This window comes from Schistocerca cancellata, chromosome 3 (genome assembly GCF_023864275.1).
Source record: "Schistocerca cancellata isolate TAMUIC-IGC-003103 chromosome 3, iqSchCanc2.1, whole genome shotgun sequence".
NCBI classification, from domain to species: Eukaryota; Metazoa; Arthropoda; class Insecta; order Orthoptera; family Acrididae; genus Schistocerca; species Schistocerca cancellata.
The window spans coordinates 38,441,564-38,467,068 of record NC_064628.1 but is presented as its reverse complement, the minus strand read 5'-3'; the positions used below and the strand labels follow the sequence as shown (position 1 = coordinate 38,467,068).

At 45.9% G+C, this 25,505-nt stretch overlaps 1 protein-coding gene across 1 annotated transcript in view; it reads left to right on the top strand.

Annotated features, from left to right (window-relative positions):
- The window catches only part of LOC126176068 (uncharacterized), a 951,488-nt gene that overhangs the window by 126,248 nt on the left and 799,735 nt on the right, over positions 1-25,505 (top strand). Inside the window, exon 2 of the mRNA XM_049923202.1 lies at positions 19,237-19,274. Within this exon, the coding sequence (XP_049779159.1) occupies positions 19,237-19,274 (38 nt within the window). The remainder of the gene's footprint in view (positions 1-19,236; positions 19,275-25,505) is intronic.

Genomic DNA, 25,505 nt, shown 5'->3' with positions numbered 1-25,505 from the left:
TTCACCGTTTTATCACAACAGATCGTTTATCTCCAAATTTCACTATGACAAATAAGAAGATAATGATTAGGTTACATGTAACATAAAACGTCACCTCGGAATGCCTGAAGCAGTTGAAACCAAACTTTATACATGAGTGACATATTGCACGGAGAAAGATAACGAAGAGATGGAACACACGAAGAGATGGAACACCCTTAGGTGGGGTGAAAAGAGGATGACATGTGAAAATAATGGAAAACAACCAACACTAGTGTCGAATCCACTAGGCTGATTCTAACAGCGCTGAAGAGGTGTAAGTCCAAGTTTGGTAGATTGTAAATTTACTACGTCTTTATGTTCTGCATAACCAGTTGGAGGGATCGGGAGAAAAAGGAAAGAGGAATTATAATCAGGTAGCGTATGTAGTTAGCTGCTCCAGGTATTCCAGAGAGAAAAGGAAACATTAATCGCTGCCACATACCAGGTAAAAGACTCCGCTAATCTTTTTATCAGTTCTGTCGGAATTATATTTCCTGTCAAATACCTTTCACGCATTCAATATCCCTTTTATCCATATATATGTCTCACAAGTTGCAACTGGCGCCGACGTAAAGTTTCAGTTTCGATGTCTAAGCTAAAATTGACGCAAGCTCCTATCACAATTCATGTGAAAGAAGCTTCTACTTTCAGTTATGTAGAAGAAACTTCATTCTTTGTATACTTATGCTTTAAAACACATCTAAATAAGATAAGTTAGGTTTTGTACACTTCGCAACAAAAACCCCTTAACTGTCTCCCATTGCGACGCGTTAGTTTGAAATTTGTCTGAAAGCTGTCTACAAGGTTACTCTGTTAAGGAGAAAAAGCATGGCTCCCTTGGTCTCGGCGACGCTTCTGACAGCCAGGTGTCGACACACGCGAGAAAGAGGCCACAGCTCAGAAATTAATGTGAGCTGTAAGGTGAGTTAATGATGCCATACTATCACCAAATTTCATCATAATTCTGCCCAACGCCACAGTGGACGTGTGACACGGTGACGAGGTCGTCCAGCCCGTTTTGCCCACACTCCAGCCCTTCTTCTGACGTCTCTACGATGGAGGTCAGAACCACTACACTCGGCGATTGAATCACGCAGTTTTCCTGTAGGTGGACGAGACACATCGCATAAAGGGCGTCAGTGAAATGACCCCTTTCCCTGGGGCGTTGATTTCCACACATTTAGTGATCGGAGACGACAGTTCGCTGTGCGACGAGTAACAGGAAGATGTTCTGGACATCATTTGACACAGCTGACACCCTTGGACTTGTCAGCCCCTCTCTAAGGACATTGTGGGTTGCATGCCCATTGAACGTTAAAAGCACTCCTTTGGAGTATAGTGCGACCGCAATTTTTGCTCTCTTGTACAGGTTGGGGCCACGAGGGACCACCCAAAACCATACGATAAAATTTGAAAGTGATAGGAAGCAGCAGAAGGTACTTCTGGTTTTTTTAACCCGCTTGTCTCCGCCCATCTGTTGCGTGATCAAACGGGAGTGCAGCATTAACATGTGCTTGAGTAAAACGGCAAAAGGTCCCCCTAAGATCTCGGAGTTAGGGAATACCGTCGGTGCCCATCCACGCACCTTTCTTGAGCACATTAGAAATCTACCTGTCAGCAATTTGGAGACCAAATCAGCCTGACGGCCGCGCTAGTGCCTCAGGTTTAGGCAACCCCATCGACACCCTTGGGTGTGCGTTGCCTGCCTTCAGGCGCTAGAGCAGCTGCCAGGCTAAACTGGTGTCGAAGTTTGTGACAGGTACATTTTTAACGTGCAGAATAAAGGTGTGTGGACGGCACTTAGGGAGTTGCCGAAGTGGGAGATTATAGGGACCAGGAAGTTGAAAAAGCATAAGTATCCTTTACTGTTTCGGATCACATTCAAATATTGTTGAATGGTTTTGAACGGACGCTAGCGGTTACAACCTATGCAAGAAGGCAAAAATTTTGGTCGCACTGCACTCCAAAGGGGCGCTTTCACGTTCAGTGGGGGTGCAACCGCACATTGTTCTTAGAAAAGGGTTGAAACGTACGAGGGTGTCACAGACCATCTTCCTGTTACTCTTCACGCCGCGAACTGTCGTTTTCGGCGGCGAAACGCCCCAAGGAAAGGGGTCGTTTCATCGATGACCTTTATGCCTCCCCGTGAGACCTCTTCGATTCGTGGCGGTGTGTCTCATAAGGTTTTACTCAGCCACCTATGAGAAAACCACGCGATTTCAACGCTAGGTTCTGACCTCCATCGCAGAGGCGTCAAAAGGAGGAGGTAAGAGTTTCTGTGACGACCTTTTCATCGTTTGACACGTCTATGGTGTCGTTGGGAAGAATTGTGGTGAAATTTGGTGCCAATGTGACTCACCTTATAGCTCACATGAATTTCCGAGCAGCGGTTTTTTATATATATATATATATATATATATATATATATATATATATATATATATATATATATATATATATATATATATATATATATATATATATATATATCGGCACCTTGCTGTTTGAAGCGTAAGCGAGCCGAAGGTGATGCCACGCTTTTGTACCATCACAGGGGAAGGTTGTAGGGACCTCTGCACCTCTGAGCCAAATTTCAAACTTATGTGTCGCAAAGGGCGACAATTACAGGATTTCGAAAAAGTGATCGTTTAATTTTGTTGCGCAATGTCCTAGAAATGCTTTTCAGCTACTACTGACGTTGCACAGCGTTAGAAGCGTGGTGTTTTAAGTCATTACGAACCTCAATGGATTGTGTTCTGTGACATACTGCAACCTCTAGAGATCGGGTTAACATTGTCTAGACACTAGACTTGAGCAGCTCTTCTCTGAAGAAGACGAGCTGTCAGCTGATCGCTTTACCGTTGTCAGTCTTAATGTCGCCCTGTCGCTCTTCCTCGGAGGAGCCCGAGAGTCCGCTTTGAGAGGTGTGTGTCAGTGAGCGACTTTCTTGCCGGTCGGAACGCGCAGCGGGCGCCAGACGCACTATTCATTACGGGGGGTCCGGTCCGGCGCGGCCAGCGGAAACATTCAATTAAGCGCCGCGAGGGCGTGAGCGGCGAATGCGTTCGGTTGTTTCTCTCGCCTGCAGCACCCAGCACCTCGCCCTGTCGCTACTGCTCTACCGGTTTCGCGTGTCCCACTGTCTGCAGCGTTCAACACATCGCCTACTCGCCGCACATATAGGCCGCCTGGAGAGCGGACACTAAAAAGCGAAATGGAATTTCAGAACTCCGACGAACAGTAAAAATTAAGCGGACAACGAAGTTGAGCACTCAGCCCGGAGATCATTCATTCGGACGGTCCGTATATTTTACGAATACCTAGTACTATAGAGCTCTCTCGCCGTTCGGCTCGAAAGTTATGCAAACAGGAGGTGTTTCCAAATAAGAAACAAATGGTCATAAATGAGTATTAAGAGCAGTCCGAACGCTTGAATAAGCCACGCATACGGAAACCGCTAATGTTTCGTGACATATGTTCGCTGCTCCCTGGTTAGTTGGAAAAGAGAAGGATTAATCTCTACAGGAAGTTGCAGACGTGCACATTATTTATGGCGCAGCGGGATATGGTGTCCTAAAAGCCTAAATTGAGTACTGAGAAAAGTTTCACAAGAGACGTCACTTTGATTGGAAGGAATTTATCGCCGTGGACAGAACCTTCGATAAAATTGGTCGTTCAAATCACGAGAGCATTCAGCAAATTACCGCGCAGTACAATTTGAGGAGCTCGAGTTGGATCGTGTGAGAGAAGATGCGTCAGTAGGCACCCGTGAAATTCTCCGCGATGTGCACACTTGCAAGAATGCAGTGTCGTTAACACTGACATAGCAACAGTTAAACGCCTGCTGTAACCAACTTGTGCTACCAGTGGGGCTCAAAATAATCTAATCCTACAGTTCAGTTCTGGCGTTCGTTACTTTGAAGACTTACTGTGAGTTGAAGATGCTGCTACATGGTATAAATTGTTCATGTCAGTAAAAAAAACGTAATACTCATTTCCGACCACTAGTTCCTTACCTCAAAATCTTTAGCTTAGGATCTGCCAACATCTGTGAAACTAAATCCACGAAAGGCTTGGGACACCTATACGTTAATTTCATTCATCGTAATCTTTTTTTTCTGTAAAGCCTGCAAATGTGTCGACATAAATACAATGCAACAGTTACAATTTTTTGATGCATAGCATAGCGGGTTTCCAAGATTTGTTCTCCTTATAAACTGGAAATATTTCGATAGTTATTTTACGTGATGTCTGCGTGAATATTGTTCAGTTTTTCTTGCACTGCAGTCGTGTCGTGTGGGTTTAATGTACTGTGCCTCCTTCATTCTGCAGAAATTCACACCCAGGCAAACCATCACTCAAACTGATCAATGAACGAGCCACAGTACCTTAAACCCACAAAACGCGACTGCGCGAACATCACATAAAATAGCTATATAAATATTTTCTCTTGATAACGAGAATAGTCCGCCCCCGGTAGCTGAGTGGTCAGCGTGACAAAATGTCAATCCCAAGGGACCGGGTTCGGTTCCCGGCTGGGTCGGAGATTTTCTCCGCTCAGGGACTGGTTGTTGTGTTGTCCTAATCATCATCATTTCATCCCCATCGACGCGCAAGTCGCCGAAGTGGCGTCAAATCGAAAGACTTGCACCCGGCGAACATGTATGACGAGAATACACTCTCGAAACGCGTCTTGCTATGCATGGAAACGTTGTAACTGGTGCAGTGTTTTATTGTTTAGATCACGCGTACGTTATCAGAGAAATACGTTTTGCGAAGTGTTGCTTTGCGTCTGTTACTATTTCTGTGGGAATCAGCATGTGGAATAGCGTAATAATAATAGCTACAGATGTAGGAGACATGTAGTAAGAATTAGTGCGAGCTAGATAAGCCTCAAACACTTCCGAGGTAGTCACTAATGGTTGAAATGTTTCTGAGCACTATGGGACTTAACATCTGAGGTCATCAGTCCCCTAGAACTTAGAACTACTTAAACCTAACTAACCTAAGTACATCACACACATCCATGCCCGAGGCAGGATTCCAATCTGCGACCGTAGCGGTCGCGCGGTTGAAGACTAAAGCGCCTAGAACCGCTCGGCCACAACGGCCGGGTAATGTTTTGCTGGTTCGCATCCCTATGGGTCCGTGTAGTTAGTGTTTTACTAAAACGTGAGAATGGTGAAATAATTTTATCTTATGTGGAGAACTGTTGTAAATTCGCATCGTACTGTTCGTAATGGAACTTTTATAAGCCGACGTCCTTACTGACTGCACGTGGTAGTTTCCTGTTTGCCTTATACCGTGTTCATGGATACTGAAAATTTTATTTATGTATACTGTAGACAGAACAATAGGACTGGCATATGTACAAGGGAGGAAATGTACGTTAGGGAATCTTACGCCCTTCCATTTGGTAAACAGTGTGATGTGCGAACCGGACACAGCCGACAACTGTTCCTGGAGCACTCTAGATAGCGTACACCACGTTAAGACACACGCACCGTGTGTACGAGTCGCATCGTTTCTGAGCGTTCAGCAACATGTTGAACTCGACGCACTGAACGGTGAAGCTGGGAAGCACGGTCCGTGTAGTGACGGCTTAATACGTGGTACAGCGGGAGGTACCCTCCACCGTACACTTCACAGTGCTTTGCAGGATGTGGCTGTAGACGTCGTTAAGATGTGCTGCTACCTGTCTGCTGAACAGAGAGATTTGTTTGGAAGCAAGCGCGGGCCCGGTGCCGACAAGTTATCTGCCGAACTTCAACTTCTACGGATCACCGAACGGATACAAGAAGGATACAACAAGCAGCACTTCACGATTGGTGTCTTCCTTGACATCGAAAAAGCTTACGATAAGGTGTGGCGGCCCAACCTTATCGTCAAACTGCATCGCACTACCCCTATTGCGGATTGTTACATTAGACTCATAGACAGCTTTCTGCAGGGCAGGAAACTGTATGTCCGAGTCGACGATAAAAACTCCGAAATGAAACTGATCTCCGCAGGAATTCCGCAGGGCTCTGTCATTTCGCCTCTACTTTTCAACTTATATATAAATGACATCCCAACCGTCCCCCTTGTTTTTATGCGGACGATACGGCCTTTCTGACAACTGGACGACACTTGGACCAGCTAATCGCTAGGATGCAACGGCAACTTGCTGTAATGGAACGCTGGGCGCTGCAAAATAAGATAACGATCAACCCGACGAAGACGGCAGCAGTGCTGTTCACACGGAGGAAACCAGTTCTGAACGACAGACTCCAAATAGCTGACCAATTTCTCCCATGGTCACCGTGAGTGAAGTATCTCGGTGTCTACCTTGACAAAAAATTACTCTTTACGCAGCATATTGACGACAAGAAGACGGCAGCCCAGAAGATGGCCAGGTCATTGATTCCGTCCCTGAAGAGTAAGGATCTCAACCCTAAGACTAAACTCCAATTGTATAAGGCAACGGTGGAACCCGCAATGTTGTATGGCTCCATCTCGTGGGGAACTACGTGCGTCGCCACCTACAACAAACTCCAAGCGCTGCAAAACATTTGCTATCGATGGATCACAGGAGCTCCATGGTGGACAAGAAACGTCGACATCCGCACCGCACTCCATGAGACCACTATACAAGAGAAGGTCCGTGACAAGGCTCTACGAGTTTTTGACAAGATCGATGCCCTTAGGGACGAAGTTCGAGAATTACAATCGGTAGGAACGGTAAACCCTGCAAGATGGCACAAGTATCGCGTACCGAAGTCAATAACGTTTCACCCCCCATAGGCAATCTGTCATAATACGAGGAAGCAGTCACACATAACAGCCTTGACACATTTCACCCTCGACAGGAGATAGACATCACCAAAGATAGCAGGCTAAAGGACCCATTGCGTGCCCAAGCCTAACTGAATGCGTAGTAAATAAAGTGTTTTCCTTTTATCCTTACATACCATCCTAGAAGAATAAGTCATCAAGGATGATCTCTTCAGTCCACACTAGACACACACATAAAAAAAAGGCCGGGTGCCGCGACTGTGAGCAGGCGCTACGTTGCCGCGTGATCGGCGAGTGGCCGCAGCCACGTTGCGAGAGCGGCGCGGCGCTGCGCGGTCACGGCGCGTTTCCACACGCGCGGTCGCGGAACGTGGCCGAACCTGCCGGCGGCGGCGGCCTTGGCGCCGGCTGCACGCCTGCCCCAGATTTGGCAGTCCGCCGCAGGACGCGTAGCGCCGCCTCCAGGTGTCCCGCGGAAACACGCGACTGCGTGCCGCGTCTTCCTGCTGCGGACGCGGCGCAGCCACACCTCGGCCGCGCCACGCACACCCCCTGGAATGCGCTGGCGCAACCGCTGGTCGTGACGTCACACAGGTGGGCGCCGGGCCGCGGTAGCTGTCGTCCAGGCGGCCAGGAGCCCACAGGTCGCCAACCGCCGCTGCTGTCAGTGGCTCCTCTCTTTCTCTTCACGTTTACAGTTTTCCCCTTTCAGATTTTCGCAAACGAACGGTACACGGCGCTATTGAGATGTAACAAACCATCCACCGCGTGGTTATAATTGAAGTGTAGCTACTCACGGAGGTGCGGTGTGGGATGTAATTATTGCAGCGAAACTTGGTAGTAATTCTAATGCCGATTCACGCTCGGAGAAAAAAAAATAGTCCCAGTTCTGGCCATCAGGTGCAAATCTGGCGCTGTACTCAGTTTGTATGACCGTATGAAATCGACGCTGGCATTTGACAATCCATAACCTGAGTGAACAGTATGGCTATGGAGAAGAGAGACCTTACTTTCTTACTGAAACTATTTTATGTAAACGGAGCAATTGCAGTGCTGCAATGGCGGAATATCGCCAACTGAAAAGTCTGAGGAAATGCCGGATTTCGTTAAATGGTTTAAAAATCATTGGAATGACATTCGAAGTTTGGTGTGGCACCTACACTACTGGCCATTAAAATTTCTACACCACGAAGATGACGTGCTACAAACGCGAAATTTAACCGACAGGAAGAAGATGCTGTGATATGCAAATGATTAGCTTTCCAGAGCATTCACACAAGGTTGGCGCCGGTGCTGACACCTAGAACGTGCTGACATGAGGAAAGTTTCCAACCGATTTCTCATACACAAACAGCGGTTGACCGGCGTTCCCTGGGGAAACGTTGTTGTGATGCCTCGTGTAAGAGGGAGAAATGCGTACCATCACGTTTCCGACTTTGATAAAGGTCGGATTGTAGCCTATCGCGATTGCGGTTTATCGTATCGCGACATTGCTGCTCGCGTCGGTCGAGATCCAATGACTGTTAGTAGAATATGGAATCGGTGGGTTCAGGAGTGTAATACGGAACGCCGTGCTGGATCCCAACGGCTTCGTATCACTAGCAGCCGAGATGACAGGCATCTTATCCGCATGGCTGTAACGGATCGTGCAGCCACGTCTCGATCCCTGAGTCAACAGATGGGGACGTTTGCGAGACAACAACCATCTTCACGAACAGTTCGACGACGTTTGCAGCAGCGTGGACTATCAGCTCGGAGACCATGGCTGCGGTTACCCTCGACGCTGCATCACAGACAGGAGCGCCTGCGATGGTGTACTCAACGACGAACCTGGGTGCACGAATGGCAAAACGTCATTTTTTCGGATGAATCCAGGTTCTCTTTACAGCATCGTGACGGTCGCATCCGTGTTTGGCGACATCGCGGTGAACCCACATTGGAAGCGTGTATTCGTCATCGCCATACTGGCGTATCACCCGGCGTGATAGTATGGGGTGCCAGTGGTTACACGTCTCGGTCACCTCTTTTTCGCATTGACGGCACTTTGATCAGTGGACGTTACATTTCAGATGTGATACTACTCGTGGCTCTGCCGTTCATTCGATCCCTGCGAAACCCTTCATTTCAGCAGGATAATGCACGACCGCATGTTACGTGTCCTTTAGGGACCTTCCTGGACACAGAAAATGTTCGACTGCTGTCCTGGCCAGCACATTCTCCAGATCTCTTACCAACTGAAAACGTGTGGTCAATGGTGGCCGAGCAACTGGCTCGTCACAATACGCCAGTCACTACTCTTGATGAACTGTGGTATCGTGTTGAAGCTGCATAGGCAGCTTTACCTGTACACGCCATCCACGCTCTGTTTCACTCAATGCCCAGGCGTATCAAGGCCGTTATTACGGCCAGAGGTGGTTCTTCTGGATACTGGTTTCTCAGGATCTATGCACCCAAATTGCCTGAAAATGTAATCACATGTCAGTTCTAGGATAATATATTTGTCCAATGAATACCCGTTTATCATCTGGATTTCTTCTTGGTGTAGCAATTTTAATCGCCAGTAGTGTATTTTATGTAAACGGAGCAATTGCAGTGCTGCAATGAGGGAATATCGCCGACTGAAAGGTCTGAGGAAATGCTGGATGTCGTTAAATGGTTTAAAAAACATTAGAATGGCAGTCGAAGCTTGGTGTGGTGGCACCCATTAAAAAATGCATCCTATCCCGGTGGAAGTCGTTGACGAGGTTGCTCTTGCGAAACTGACCGTGCAGTACGTGCCCCTGGTAGCTCTAGAACTCGTGCAGTGCCACGAGGATTTTCTATCCTATGATCAACAGCACGGAAAGTTTTGCGTTCTATTTTGTACTGGTACCCGTAAAAGATCCAGACGGCGCAACAATTGAAACCTCACGGTCTGCAACAACGTTCTGAGTTTGTTCTCAGTTTCTGGCACGGATCGAAGTTGATGACACGTGTCCGGGAAATATTCCGTGGAGGGTAGGTTGCACTGAATGCTCAGAACTGGTAAACTGCGCGTTGAGCACGGAGAGCCATTGCACTCGTCTTACGTTACTCTGTGATGTGGATTCCCAAGTCGCTTTATTCTCCGTCCGTTTTTCTCTGGAAAGAATACCCCCAGATGGCCTGTCAGGTTTACCGTGATGTCTACACGTTATAGAGACCCTCTTGTACAGCGTGCATTACCTGCTTTGGAAGACCGCGTCCGTGAGGAAACCACTGTTTTCATGCAAAATCCCATGTCGCCAGTGAAAGATCTGCCTAATGTAACGTTTCACGAAAGTGTTGTCCCTGTAAATTCACCTGCTTTGAATCCGTGTGACTTTTTTGATCGGGGGATATCTAAAGGAACGCATGTACCAGAGACACGTCTGGTCTCCAGTCGGTCTGAAGGCCAGTATACAGGTACTCTTTTCTCAGATTCCACTATGACTGCTGCGAGCAATTGTTGATCACGTAGTATTACGGGTGCAGCATCTTGCCGAAGTCTCCGGTGCTCATGTTGAACAAATTGTCACTGGTGGTTAATAATTAAATAAACAGTGTGCCTTTCTCAAGTGTTTAACCTTCTCTGCTCACATCCCTATTCTAATCTTTTACACATGGAAACATTTCTATACTTCTTTCTTGCGTTGACAGCGCCAGATTTGCACCTGGAACTATTTTTTTTCCAACGTAAATAGGTTCCACTAACGCATTAGCATACCTACGAAGTTTCGCCACCATACGATAGTTGCAGCCTGTCGAACAATCGCGCTATGTGCGCCATCTCGCAGCGAAATGAAGAAAATGTTGTGAGAACGTCAACAGCTGTGGATTGTTGGTAGTTCTGTGTATATTTGGACAAGACAGAATATGTTAGTCGTGAACGGCTGAGCTTGCCAAACGTCTGCGCCAGGTGCGCACTTGGGGCTGCTGAACTGTAATGGTTGTGGATTAAGACCAATTTCACATTCGTTGAAAGAACATCCAATATACTACGGCGGCCATATTGAATTTCAGAGCAATGAGCAACTCAAAATGAACTGTGAAGTTGTGTGAGTGAATTGCGTTGTGACTGAGAGTCAGCCAACGTAGTGACATTTTTCTTTGACCTTAAAGAGCAATAAATGAAATATTCGTTTAAACTGCACAGTTTCTTAATGTAGAATGATTATTGAGAATTACAAAGGTGAGACAGGGCACGCATAACTAGGCACACGGTTACGGTTCATATTAGTGCTAAATTTGCCTTGCGGGTAAGTCTACCCACCAGTACTGTCAGAAACCGTACATTCCGCTGCCAAATAATTAGGACAGCAGACTAATCAGAACAAACATTTAATAATCAATGCTGAGGGAGGTTCACAATTCCTCACTTGAATCTGGTTTTTGAAAATTTGTAAGTAGACTTTCACATGCTGCCTTGCGTCTATCTTGAAGCGACCGCCAGTTCAGTTTTTCAGATATATCCTTGGCGCTCCACCGTGGGTCAAACGAACCTGTGACTACTTGTGCTGTCTTTCTTTTGTATACGATCAATATGCCCCGTTACTCCTCTTTGGTACGAATCTCACACACTTGACTAGTAGTCTGAGATGGGTGGCAGTCTACTCGTAGACCTATTTGATTTTCCCACGCCCGGGTTCTCGGGTTCGATTCCCGGCTGGGTCTGGGATTTTCTCTGCCTCGTGATGGCTGGGTGTTGTGTGCTGTCCTTAGGTTAGTGAGGTTTAAGTAGTTCTAAGTTCTAGGGGACTTACGGCCACAGCAGTTGAGTCCCATAGTGCTCAGAGCCATTTGAACCATTTTGAACCTATTTGATTTCCTAGAGACTGCCGATAAAAAGGGGGGCACTTGCTTTATCTATTAGTATAAGTCAGTCTCACAAAAAAGTAAAAACACCAAACAGCCGTCGCTAAAAATGTTATTTCTCAAAAACAATTAGCGCCGTGTCCGGATTCGAACCGACGGGATGGTCATCGTACGGCTGTCCACGTTTAAAATTATGTTTAGCTTATGCTGTACATGCGATTTTGGATGTTTTTCATCGTTGCCAAAGTTCCATGTAGTGATAGTGCGCGTATTGCAAAAACGAAGAAAGTAAATGTATAGTTTTCTGAAACTCGACTTGCTGTAGCAGAAAACTAAAACAACTTTGTAAGATGTCTCAGTTAATTTTGTTTTAATCACATTGCTCTTTTATAACGAAGTTGAGTGCTGAGTAAGAACATATTTCTCGTAATACTAAGAAATAGTCAACATTTTTATGAATTTTGAAATTGGAATTCAGCCATTTGTTTGCTACAAGTCATGGACAATGTCAAGAAAAACAAAAGGTTCAAATGGCTCTAAGCACTATGGGACTTACCATCTGACGTCATCAGTCCCCTAGACTTTAGAACTACTTAAACCTAACTAACCTAAGGACATCACACATATCCATGTCCAAGGCAGGATTCGAACCTGCGATCGTAGCAGCAAGTCGGTTCTGGACTGACAGAACCGCTCGGTCACAGCGGCCGGCCAGGGAAAACAATCGAATATATTGTACATTCACCTGATTCAACACCAAAATTTTTTTTTTTTTTGCACAGCCTTTTGTACTTCAATAAGCTGTTGAATCTTTCTAAAACCACGTTTTTGAAGTACGAACATCAGCTCAGAAAAGAAAGTTTCTAGATTTGGTTCGAATAAAAGCAGACGTTTATAAATCTTGAAGGCGAGTATTTTGATAAAAAAAAAACGAACTTGTGCCTAAGAAGTTTTTATTTCATAGCTTTTGTAAAAACTTGTGATGGGCTTGGGCTGCAGCGCGCATCTATGCATCATGCTATTTAAGTAGCAGTGCAGTTATGCAACAAATTTAATAATTTTTAACATTATGTCCACTGATGTGTGAGTATATGTGTGTGTGTGTGTGTGTGTGTAGGGTGGATCAAAGCGAACTTTACAACTTTACAGAATCGGTAGATGTGTCATTTTATAGCCTTTAAAGCAAACAGACTCAGGTTTGTGACACATATTGCATCAGTACCCCATTCCACCACCTGGAGCGCCAGCGTAATGCACAGTTAAAATGGCTACTTTCACTGGTGTGGAGCGTGCTGTCTTCAGCGGTGAGTCAGCATTTCATGTTAGTGGCATGGTGAACACCCACAACAGCAGGCTATGGGGCAGCGAAAATCCACATGCAACCCTGAAACACGTTGGTAATAGTCCCAAAGTTAATGTGTTTATGCCCTTAGCAAATTGAAAGTGTACGGTTCTTTCTTCTTCATGGAGAAAACTGTCACTGATATTGTATATCTGGATTGCTTTAACACTTTTTAAATGCACAGACTGCAAAACGATTTAGGAGAAATATCGGAATGGTGCGGAAAGTGGCAGTTGACCTTAAATAACGAAAAGTTTGAGGTCATCCACATGAGTGCTAAAAGGAATGCGTTAAACTTCGGTTACACGAGAAATCAGTCTAATCTAAAAGCCGTAAATTCAACTAAATACCGAGTTATTACAATTACGAACAATTTAAATTGGAAGGAACACACAGAAAATGTTGTGGGGAAGGCTAACTAAAGACTGCGTTTCATTGTCAGGACACTCAGAAAATGTAACAGACCTACTAAGGAGACTGCCTACACTACGCTTGTCCATCCTCTTTTAGAACACTGCTGCGCGGTGTGGGATCCTTACCAGATAGGACTGACGGAGTACATCGAGAAAGTTCAAAGAAAGGCAGCACGTTTTGTATTACCGCGACATATGGGAGAGAGTGTCACAGAAATGATACAGGATTTGGGCTGGACATCATTAAAAGAAAGGCCTTTTTCGTTGCGACGGAATCTTCTCACGAAATTCCAATCACCAACTTTCCCCTCCGAATGCGAAAATATTTTACTGACACCGACTTACATAGGGAGGAACGATCACCAAGATAAAATAAGGGAAATCAGAGCTCGTACGGAAAGGTATAGGTGTTCATTCTTACCGCGCGCTATACGAGATTGGAATAATGGAGAATTGTGAAGGTGGTCCTATGAACCGTCTGCCAGGCACGTAAATGTCATTTGCAGAGTATCCATGTAGATGTAGATGTAGATCGAAGAAGATGACCGAGACGGGATTGTTTACTACCAACAAGATGGTGCACCACCTCATTTGCCCACGGAATTTCGAGGTTTCGTCGATAATCGCTTCGCAGGTCGATGGATTGGTCGTGAAGGGCCAATCGCATGGGCACATCGCTCTCCAGATTTGACACCACTGGATTTCTTCCTCTGGGGTTTCATTAAAGACAGTGTGTATGTTCCTTCCCTACCAAACAATTTAACCGACCTGAAAAATCAAAATTACGCTGTCGTTGCACAAGTTACGCCCGATTTTGCAACGAGTGTGTTTTCAGCTGTTTAATCGTGAAAACGTAACAGACAGAGCTACTTTTGCATGTATAACAATATATTACATATGGACTGTTCGACTGTATAGCATTTATTTTTCCGATATAATTCTGGACGATCCGTCGTATGAATTGAAGTGATTACTTGCCACAGTGAGCAAAAATAAATACAGTATTATTTCCTCACTCAAGACAGGAATGGAGCCGTCCAGAAAATCGCTAATTTTAGTAGGATATACTCCTCGCTAATCACTGTCAAGCGGCTTGCGGGCTGTACATGTACGTTTAGATGGTACGGCCACCCGATGTGCAGGCGATACCGTGTCACGAGGGCGTGTCCGCCCCACGAGCTGCTGCTCGCAAAACACGCCGCAGTCAGCAGCTGACGCGGCACGCGTACAGACAGCCGTGCTGCCGCTCAGACCGGAAATGTTTCCGCCCACACAGTACTTTCGATACTTCCGCAAGCCTCGAGGCTCGCAACCTGATCATGCCGCTACTCAGAGCGACCGCCTGTACTACGATATAGAGTTGACGTCGAAACAAAATGCGCCCAAGGAGTAAGTGTCCTTAACCTTATACGCTGTCACCTGTCTCCGGTATTCTAAACTCTTGGAAAGTAGAAGAGGTGGCAGGTATTCGTGATGTGGTCTCGTGTACCTCATATACATTTATACTCCGCAGTCCACCCAACGGTGTGTGGCGGAGGGCACTTTACGTGCCACTGTCATTACCTCCCTTTCCTGTTCCAGTCGCGTATGGTTCGCGGGAAGAACGACTGCCGGGTAGCCTCCGTGCGCGTTCGAATCTCTCTAATTTTACACTCGTGATCTCCTCGGGAGGTATAAGTAGGGGAAAGCAATATATTCGATACCTCATCCAGAAACGCACCCTCTCGAAACCGGGACAGCAAACTACACCGCGATGCAGAGCGCCTCTCTTGCAGAGTCTGCCACTTGAGTTTGCTAAACATCTCCGTAACGCTATCACGCTTACCAAATAACCCTGTGACGAAACGCGCCGCTCTTCTTTGGATCTTCTCTATCTCCTCTGTCAACCCGATCTGGTACGGATCCCACACTGATGAGCAATACTCAAGCATAGGTCGAACGAGTGTTTTGTAAGCCACCTCCTTCGTTGATGGACTACATTTTCTAAGGACTCACCCAATGAATCCCAACCTGGCACCCGCCTTACCAACAATTAATTTTACATGATCATTCCACTTCAAATCGTTCCGTACGCATACTCTCAGATATTTTACAGAAGTAACTGCTACCAGTGTTTGTTCCGCTACCATATAATCATACAATAAAGGATCCTTCTTTCTATGTATTCGAAATACATTACATTTGTCTATGTTAAGGTTCAGTTGCCACTCCCTGCACCAAGTGCCTATCGGCTGCAGATCTTCCTGCATTTCGCTGCAATTTTCTAATGCTGCAACTTCTCTGTATACTACAGCATCATCCGCGAAAAGCCGCATGGAACTTCCGACACTATCTACTAGGTCATTTATATATATTGTGAAAAGCAATGGTCCCATAACACTCCCCTGTGGTACGCCAGAGGTTACTTTAACCTCTGTATACGTCTCTCCATTGAGAACAACATGCTGTGTTCTGTTTGCTAAAAACTCTTCAATCCCGCCACACAGCTGGTCTGATGTTCCGTAGGCTCTTACTTTGTTTATCAGGCGACAGTGCGGAACTGTATCGAACGCCTTCCGGAAGTCAAGAAAAATAGCATCTACCTGTGAGCCTGTATCTAATATTTTCTGGGTCTCATGAACAAATAAAGCGAGTTGGGTCTCACACGATCGCTGTTTCCGGAATCCATGTTGATTCCTATAGAGTAGATTCTGGGTTTCCAGAAATGATATGATAGGCGAGCAAAAAACTGGTCTGTTTATAAGAAGAGGGGGGGTCCGCCCCCGGTAGCTGAGTGGTCAGCGCGACAGAATGTCAATCCTAAGGGCCCGGGTGCTATTCCCGGCTGGGTCGGAGATTTTCTCCGCTGAGGGACTGGGTGTTGTCTTGTCCTAATCATCATCATTTTATCATCATCGACGCGCAGGTCGCCGAAGTGGCTTCAAATCGAAAGACTTGCACCTGACGAACGGTCTACCCGATGGGAGGCCCTGCTCACACGGTTACATAAGAAGGGGAAAAAATTTGATGCACAGAACACCAGGTCACAACGACATCGTGTATTGCAGGGTCCTAGAAAATATTCTAAGCTCGAAGATTGTGATTTTCTTGCAGGAAAAAAAAGCATCTCTCAGTCAACCATTTCACCTTGTGATTAAATGGAAGGAGATAGGGGGAGAAAGGAAAGGAAAGGATTAGATTAGTGATGTCAGCTGCGTCGGGACATACGCGGAATCAGCGGCGACGAGTGAAAATGTGTGATGGACCGGGATTTGAATTTGGGAGCTCCTGGTTGCTAGGCAATTGCGTTAACCACTGCGCCACAGCGTTTATCGCAACTGCACGGACTATCTCGGCACAGCTCATGGCCGACCCACATTCCCACAGAGCGCCATGTGTCTGCAGGTCCATTTCCTCCATGCTCGCTGCTCTGAGATTCCCACAGGAGGTAGGACGTACTTGTGCATCCGCGCTGAAGAAGTTGGATACATTGCCTTACGAGGCATATCAGTTATATGACTGCGTTGTGTCTGTTCGTTCGGATACGTCCAAAACATGAGACACCAATCATTTATATAAATTTATTCACACACTATAGGAAGTGCAAGTTGACGAAAGATTCCGTCTCCGTATATTTATACAAGGCGTTCTACACTGTACGAAATAGTCGCCTGATAACCATCATGCCTAGAAAAAGCGTAAGACAATGCAATATGGTGGAAGATCTTGATAATGCACAAAATACAGATCCACACTGCAGGGAAAGAGGGGTAATATGCAATGTATACAAGAACCTAGAAGTTATAATAAGAATGGCAGAGCAAGGATGCAAGGCAGGTGTCACTACTGTTCAACCTACTTACCGGAAAATATCGAGTTCTGATGTGGGATAAATATTCAGTTCTAGAGTGGGATTAATATTCAGATTGAAAGGGTGTCAATTATAAATTTCGCTGATTACATTGCTACTCTACGTGAATGTGAAGAAGAATTACGGGACGTGATGATTTGAATGAACTGTCTACTGTACGCAGAATGTGGACTGAGAGTAAATCCAAGGAAGACGAGAGAATTTACGAGAAGAATAAATAACATTGCTGACAAGCTTAATATCATAGTCGGAGATTACATAGTAAGCGAGGTGACGAGATTCTGCCACCTTGGTAGCGAAATAACGAGTGATGGACGAAGCAACGAGTACTAATGAAGCATAATAGCATAGGTTCAAATGGTTCAAATGGCTCTGAGCACTATGGGACTTAACTACTGAGGTCATCAGTCCCCTAGAACTTAGAACTACTTAAACCTAACTAACCTAAGGACATCACACACATCCATGCCCGAGGCAGGATTCGAACCTGCGACCGTAGCGGCCGCGCGGTTCCAGACTGTAGCGCCTAGAAACGCTCGGCCACTTCGGCCGGCAATAGCATAGGCAAAGAGGACATTCTTTGTCATCATGAGTCTACTAGCCTTAATTTAATAAAGTAATTTCTGAGAATATTGGTGTGAAACAGAGAACTTTATGGAAGGGAATTACTAGATGTGGAAAAACCGGAAAGAAGAAAATTGAAACATTTGAGTTGTGGTGTTACAAAAGGATGCGGAAAATGATATGGGGCATTCAAATGAAAACGATACGGAAGGGAAAAAAGGCGAGTAAACTGCTCATTATTTCAGAAGTAACCGCTATAACTGTTAATACGAGGGTAATCCCAAAATTAAGGTCTCCTATTTTTTTATAAGTACATAGACTGTTTATTTATACAGTGGTTTACATCAGTTTACAGCTTGAACATTTAGCTATTTTTCGACATAATCATCATTTTTGTCGATGCATTTTTGTAGACGCTGTGGCAGTTTTTGTATGCCCATGTAATACCAGCTCCCCGCCATGCTATTCAGGAAGTTGTGAGCCTCTTCTTTCACCTCGTCGTCGGAGCTGAATAGCTAGGACCATAATTAACGCTGACAGGTACTGTGAGACTCTGAAAAAACTCAAAACGGGCGATTCAGAACTGGAGAAGAGAAATGTTGGGCAAGGGCGTACACATTCTCCACGGCAACGCTCGCCCACACATCGCTCGACAAACCGTTACTCTCTTGTAACAGTTTCAGTGGAACATAATCACCCCCCCCCCCCTCCCCTATAGTCCTGACTTGGCGCCCAGTGACTATCACCTGTTCCCTAGGTTAAAAGAACATTTGGCTGGAAAGCGATTCAGTTCTGACGACGAGGTGGAAGAAGAGGCTCATAGCTTTCTGAACAGCATGGCGGCGAGCTGGTACGACATGGGCATACAAAAACTGCCTCAGCGTCTACAAAACTGCATCGACAGAAATGGTGACTATGTCAAAAAATAGCTAAATGCTCAAGCTGTAAACTGATGTAAAACATTGTAGAAAGAAACAAGTGTATGCACTTATAAAAAAATAGGAGACCTTACTTTTCGGATTACCCTCGTACATTATCCCACCGTGAGAGAAGACAGTCAGTGCCTGAATATTTACCTCCGGCACAGATCTCGCTTACTCATTGCGGACCCATATATTTCTATCGTGTAATAGGCTCCTACCACCCTCCTTAGCTCTGTCTTGTACACAGACCGTAAGAAAGCGTAGTCTGTACCCGACTGCAGAGAGAGCCGCGTAGAAGGCAGCGATCGCTTCGGCCCCGGCCTCCACTGCGTAGTATTTCTCCCTCCCTGCCATCTCCTTCTCGCGTTCCTGCCCCTCTGTCCCCCTTCTGCTCACCGCGTACCAGCTAATTATGCGACACTTGCGCGCTTGCCCCCACTTCTTCTCTTTAACTTGTCTCGCTGTCGCTGGGACGCTGATGCAGTGCTGCAGCCGTGTCCTTCACATCGCCTGACTGATTGTTCTCTTTTGTTACAGGTGTGTGTTCTGGCGAGGCGTCGTCGCGCAGGCTCAAGGTAACACCGCGCCAGCCGCCTGCCTACTTCTCTGGCGTCTATAGTCACCTTCCAACATCTGAAAATTATTTGTCCCATTACAAGTGCACTTCGCCTGTACTGCCGGGAACAAACTACTATATATCCAGAATGAGGTTTTCACTCTGCAGCGGAGTGTGCGCTGATATGATACTTCCTGACAGATTAAAACTGCGTGCCGGACCGAGACTCGAACTCGGAATCTGCCAGGAAGTTTCAAACTACTATATAGTTCGTCCGCAGCTCGTGGTCGTGCGGTAGCGTTCTCGCTTCCCGCGCCCGGGTTCCCGGGTTCGATTCCCGGCGGGGTCAGGGATTTTCTCTGCCTCGTGATGACTGAGTGTTGTGTGATGTCCTTAGATTAGTTAGGATTAAGTAGTTCTAAGTTCTAGGGGACTGATGACTATAGATGTTAAGTCCCACAGTGCTCAGAGCCATTTTACTATATAGTTCACTGAAGAAAGAACCAGGCACATGTTTTGAATGAATGATTTATTTCACCGTAACTAGCTGTGAGCTGGGGCCCATCGTCAAACGGTAGCGAGGATTTCGACAAATTCCACATTTTTGTCCCGTAATATAAGCGGCGATCAAAAAGTTTCCGTTCGAAGGCCGTACAGTTCAGAATCGGTATGCCAATCAGGCGTATCGTCGTGTTAAACAATCATCCCATCGACCCAGCAGGTTGAAAATATCCATCTAGTAAAACTCCACGTTCCACTGCGTGAAGAACTTCGTAACTGCTGCACATCATCGTCCGACAGCAGTCGTGGACCGGTCAAGGCTTTTTTTAAGGGACTGAAGGTGTGATAATTGCATGGGGAGACATCAGGTCTACAGGCAGGTGGACTGGTCAAGGCTTTTGTTAAGGGACTGAAGGTGTGATAATTGCATGGGGAGACATCGGGGTTACAGGCGGGTGGACTGGTCAAGGCATTTTTTAAGGGACTGAAGGTGTGATAATTGCATAGGGAGACATCGGGGCTACAGGCGGGTGGACTGGTCAAGGCTTTTTTTTAAGGGACTGAAGGTGTGATAATTGCATGGGGTGGACCGGTCAAGGCTTTTTTAAGGGACTGAAGGTGTGATAATTGTATGGGGAGACATCGGGGCTACAGGCGGGTGGACTGGTCAAGGCTTTTTTTAAGGGACTGAAGGTGTGATAATTGCATGGGGTGGACCGGTCAAGGCTTTTTTAAGGGACTGAAGGTGTGATAATTGCATGGGGAGACATCAGGGCTACAGGTGGGTGGACTGGTCAAGGGTTCTTTTAAGGGACTGAAGGTGTGATAATTGCATGGGGAGACATCAGGACTACTGGCAGGTGCTCGAGTGTCTCCCACTTGAATTGGCGTGGTGGATGACTTTGTCCTCCCAGAGCGAACGCATCTTGTGTCGAACCACGAGCCGCGCAGGGTAGCCGTGTGGTCTAGGGTGCCTTCTCACGGTTCGCGCGGCTCCCCCCATCGGAGGATCGAGTCCTCCTTCGGGCATGGGGGTGTGTGATGTCTTAGCGTAAGTTAGTTAGTTTAAGGTAGATTAAGTATTGTGTAAGCTTAAGAACCAATGACCTCAGCAGTTTGGTCCCATAGGAACTTACCACAAATTTCCAATTTTCGAACCGCGACCACCACGGAACTTGGCGCACCATTCCACAATGGTGGTTTTCGACACACATGCTGTCCCGCACACATCTTTCATTTTCCGATGACTGTCTCAATAGTCTTCGTCCTTTGGTGGCCGAGAAAAAGTTAACAGCATGTTGGTCCCATTTGGAAGCATTTGTTACTAACGTCGTCATAGTCCCATAGTTCATAGAAAATTTTTGGAGTAGGAATTAAAATCCAGGAGAAGAAATAAAAACTTTTGCCGATGACATTGTAATTCTGTCAGGGACAGCAAGGGGCCTGGAAGAGCAGTTGAACCGAATGGACAGTATCTTGAAAGGAGGATATAAGATGAACATCAACAACAGCAAAACGAGGAGAATGGAATGTAGTCGAATTAAGTCAGGTGATTCTAAGGGAATTAGGTTAGGAAATGAGACACTTAAATTAGTAGATGAGTTTTGCTATTTGGGGAGCAAAATAACTGATGATGGTCGAAGTAGAGAGGATATAAAATGTAGACTGGCAATGACAAAGAAAGCTTTTCTGAAGAAGAGAAATTTGTTAACATCGAGTATAGATTTAAGTGTCAGGTAGTCGTTTCTGAAAGTATTTGTATGGAATGTGGCCATGTATGGATGTGAAACGTGGATGATAAATAGTTAAGACAAGAAGAGAATAGAAGCTTTCGAAATGTGGTGCTACAGAAGAATGCTGAAGATTAGATGGGTAGATCAAGTAACTGATGAGGAGGTATTGAATAGAATTGGGGAGAAGAGGAATTTGGGGCAGCACAAGCTGACTAAAAGAAGGGATCGGTTAGTGGGACCCACTCTGAGGCATCAAGGGATCATCAGTTCAGTATTAGAGAGAAGCGTGGAGGGTAAAAATCGTAGAGGTAGACCAAGAGATGAGTACACTAAGCAGATCCAGAAGAATTTAGGTTGCTGTAGGTACTTGGAAATGAAGAAGCTTGCGCAGTATAGAGTAGCATGGAGAGCTGCATCAAACCAGTCTCTCGATTGAAGGCCACAACAACAACAACAACAACAACAAAAACAGTTGACGTCTCCGAATTTTACTACATGCACGTCGGAAAGATGCGAATGCCGGACTAATCCCTTGCCTCCATGTTGCTGCCTATGTACCCGCATCGGAATTGCGATACGTTGTGTATATGCTGCAGCAACGCCCTTAAACGGAAACTTTTTAACCGCCCATTATACAGTATAACAGAATATTCGTTATTTTTTGGCATCATGATGAAATAAATGAATACTTAAGTAACGCTGTTCCAGTATTATTCTGGACTCGCATTCGGGAGGACGACGGTTCAATCCCGCGTCCGGCCATCCTGATTTAGGTTTTCCGTGATTTCCCTAAATCGCTCCAGGCAAATGCCGGGATGGTTCCTTTGAAAGGGCACGGCCGACTTCCTTCCCTAATCCGATGAGACCGATGACCTCGCTGTTTGGTCTCTTCCCCCAAACAATCCAATCCAATCCAGTGTTATTTGTCACGCAGGTCTATAGAACTTATCTAACTAGCCCTTCATTCTCACTAATAGCCTGCAAACCTTCATGTAGCGTGTGGCGAAGAGTAGATATTGCTCAACTAGCCTACGGGAATAAAAAGGAAAGAGTCGTTCAATCAGCCGATATTTCGATGGATCTATACCTGCTTGTTCAATCTGCAATTGGCACTTCATGCTTGCAGGATGGAACTAGTCACAACTTTCAAACTATATCCATGCAGATATTGTTAAATAGATAACTAGTTTTCTGTGGTTATACAGGGTGACCCAAAAGTCCGTTATCATATGAACTTTGAATACTTCGCGGAATAATTCAATTAGAGAGGTAAAAACTGATACACTTGCTTGAAATGATACGCGGTTTTATTGAAACCAAAAAAGAGAATGCACAAAATGATTAACAACGGCGCTTCGTATGATACAAAAGCAATAATTAGCATAACGACAGATTTTCAGCAAATACGACTTTCTTTATAACAAACGCTCAGTGTATCGGCCGTCATTCACGAACAACACCTGCAGTCGAGGGACAATGTTGTGTACGGCATGTCAGTAGGTATGGTGGGAAATTGCCATCGCATATTGTCTTTCAGCATCCCTAATGAGATCGTTCGATCGCAGTACGTTTCGATATCATCTTCTGGTCGATAAAAAACAAGTGACGCCGGCTTGCTAATGCGAGTCAGTGCCACCGCTGATATGACAACAATGTCTCGCCCCGGCAACGCGGTCTGACTAGATTTGCATCGACTAGAAGCTAGCTGTCAACAAATGAAGCCTTATTGCAACTTCTTGGCCGTCGCGCCCTCTTCTTTCAGGTTATTATCTCCTTTGAGTCTTGTCTGCCTCCTAAAGCGTGCAGGATGGAGTTAGGCAGCGCCCGTCGAGATGGTGCAGTTATGTGAGAGTCATAAATAAAACAGGGTGACAACGGAGGCACCCTAAATTTCTCGCCAGTGTGGAAAAGTTTTTTAATTTAAAGTTTCATAAGGAGCAACGCGCGGAAAATTTAATTTTGAGTACGGTAAGCAGAGGACCCCAGCAAGTTTTTCCGCTTGCGGAAACGTTTTCTCCTCTCCATTTTGCTTAATTTTCCTTCGCACATGCTGTCGAGTAAGGCGTCGTCGTCGCTGTCGCTCTGGCCTCCTCCACGCAACAATTTTCAGTTTTGTTTCACTGTTTAGGCGAAGCGACGCAAAGAAATTATTAGTGCACTCCGAAGAGCCGAGGAAAAACGAAAAGAAAAATGGCTCCTACGAGAGAGGGGATCTTATGAAGTGTGCGTCTACAGAGGGTCCCAAACGTTTAGGCTCAAAATTATATAGGTGGTAGAGGTTTGTAAACTGAGTGCTTAGAGATCGGAACTAGCGACCGGAAATAAAATTTCCTTAGTACATAACAACTTACACGTTGAACAAATAAATTGAAGTACTATTTAATGTTAAACGTGATGATCACTAGGTCAGCGTATGTGTTAATAACGACGCAAACAATTTCATAAAATGCAATTTTTTAAAAAAAAAATTATCATGTGTCAGACACTTATCTTCTCCCGCTGCGCGTTTCGACCTTTACAACATTTCAGGAGGGTGCATATGTAACCAACTTCTTTACCCGATAATTGTTAGTTGTCTGCTTTACTCTTCATTTCGAAGATTTTCCAGCAAAAAGCGGACGTCAGAGCGTTGTGTACACACCCTGTATCGCTGAACATCTCATATAAACATAAAATCCTGTGTGATCTCTTCAGTAACAAATTTGATTGCGCTGCCATCATCCACAGCTAGTTCATAAATGTTCGTTTTATAAATGATCTCTGGAATCTTTGGTGGAAAGAAAATGAAACATTCACCACATGTTTGTAAACAATTTGATACGTGTTTGCTGGAAACGAATGCTCAGGTAACAGCTGCTGGTGCCCACGAATTGCAGAGAAAGGCTAGTTACAGTGGAGTGCCGTTCACGAACAACACGTGTGCGCAAGTTTGTGATGAGTGCGATGTTCCTGCAGTATCCGGACAATCGTGGCGGTGGGCGGCGTCAGGAGCCCAGCGTTACTACCGCCTGCCTGGTCACTGACCTGTTAACGACGTCCAAGCCGACGTAGGAACACCTCCGGGGTTTTTAGCTGAGTGGCGGAAGCGCAGATTGTAGCTCACATTGATAACTCGTCGGTATTTTTTCAGCAACTACAGACTGGCTCTTGGTTGTTTCTGTACAGGAAACAAAAAATGGTTCAAATGGCTCTGAGCACTATGCGACTTAACATCTGAGGTAATCAGTCGCCTAGAACTTAGAACTAATTAAACCTAACTAAGCTAAGGACATCACACACATCCATGCCCGAGGCAGGATTCGAACCTGCGACCGTAGCGGTCGCGCGGTTCCAGACTGTAGTGCCCAGCACAGCACGGCCACTCCGGCCGGCTGTCCGATAACAAATGCTGCATCTTTTCAGTCGAAACTGCCTAGAAAAAGAAGTGTTGCATCACTTACTGATTGGCCGTCGTATTACGTAGCGCATGCTGTCCCATATTTACCAGTAATACCTATGTGTTATTCATAGTTGTGACGCCCCGAACGGTTCTAGGCGCTTCAGTCTGGGCCGGCCGGAGTGGCCGTGCGGTTCTAGGCGCTACAGTCTGGAGCCGAGCGACCGGCCCCGAACGGTTCTAGGCGCTTCAGTCCGGGCCGGCCGGAGTGGCCGTGCGGTTCTAGGCGCTACAGTCTGGAGCCGAGCGACCGCTACGGTCGCAGGTTCGAATCCTGCCTCGGGCATGGATGTGTGTGATGTCCTTAGGTTAGTTAGGTTTAATTAGTTCTAAGTTCTAGGCGACTGATGACCTCAGATGTTAAGTCGCATAGTGCTCAGAGCCATTTGAAGAGCTTCAGTCTGGAACCGCGCGACCACTACGGTCGCAGGTTCGAATCCTGCCTCGGGCATGGATATGTGTGATGTCCTTAGGTTAGTTAGGTTTAAGCAGTTCTACGTTGTAGGGGACTGATGACCTCAGATGTTAAATCCCATAGTGCTCAGAGCCATTTGAACCATTTTTTTGTGACGGCTACTGC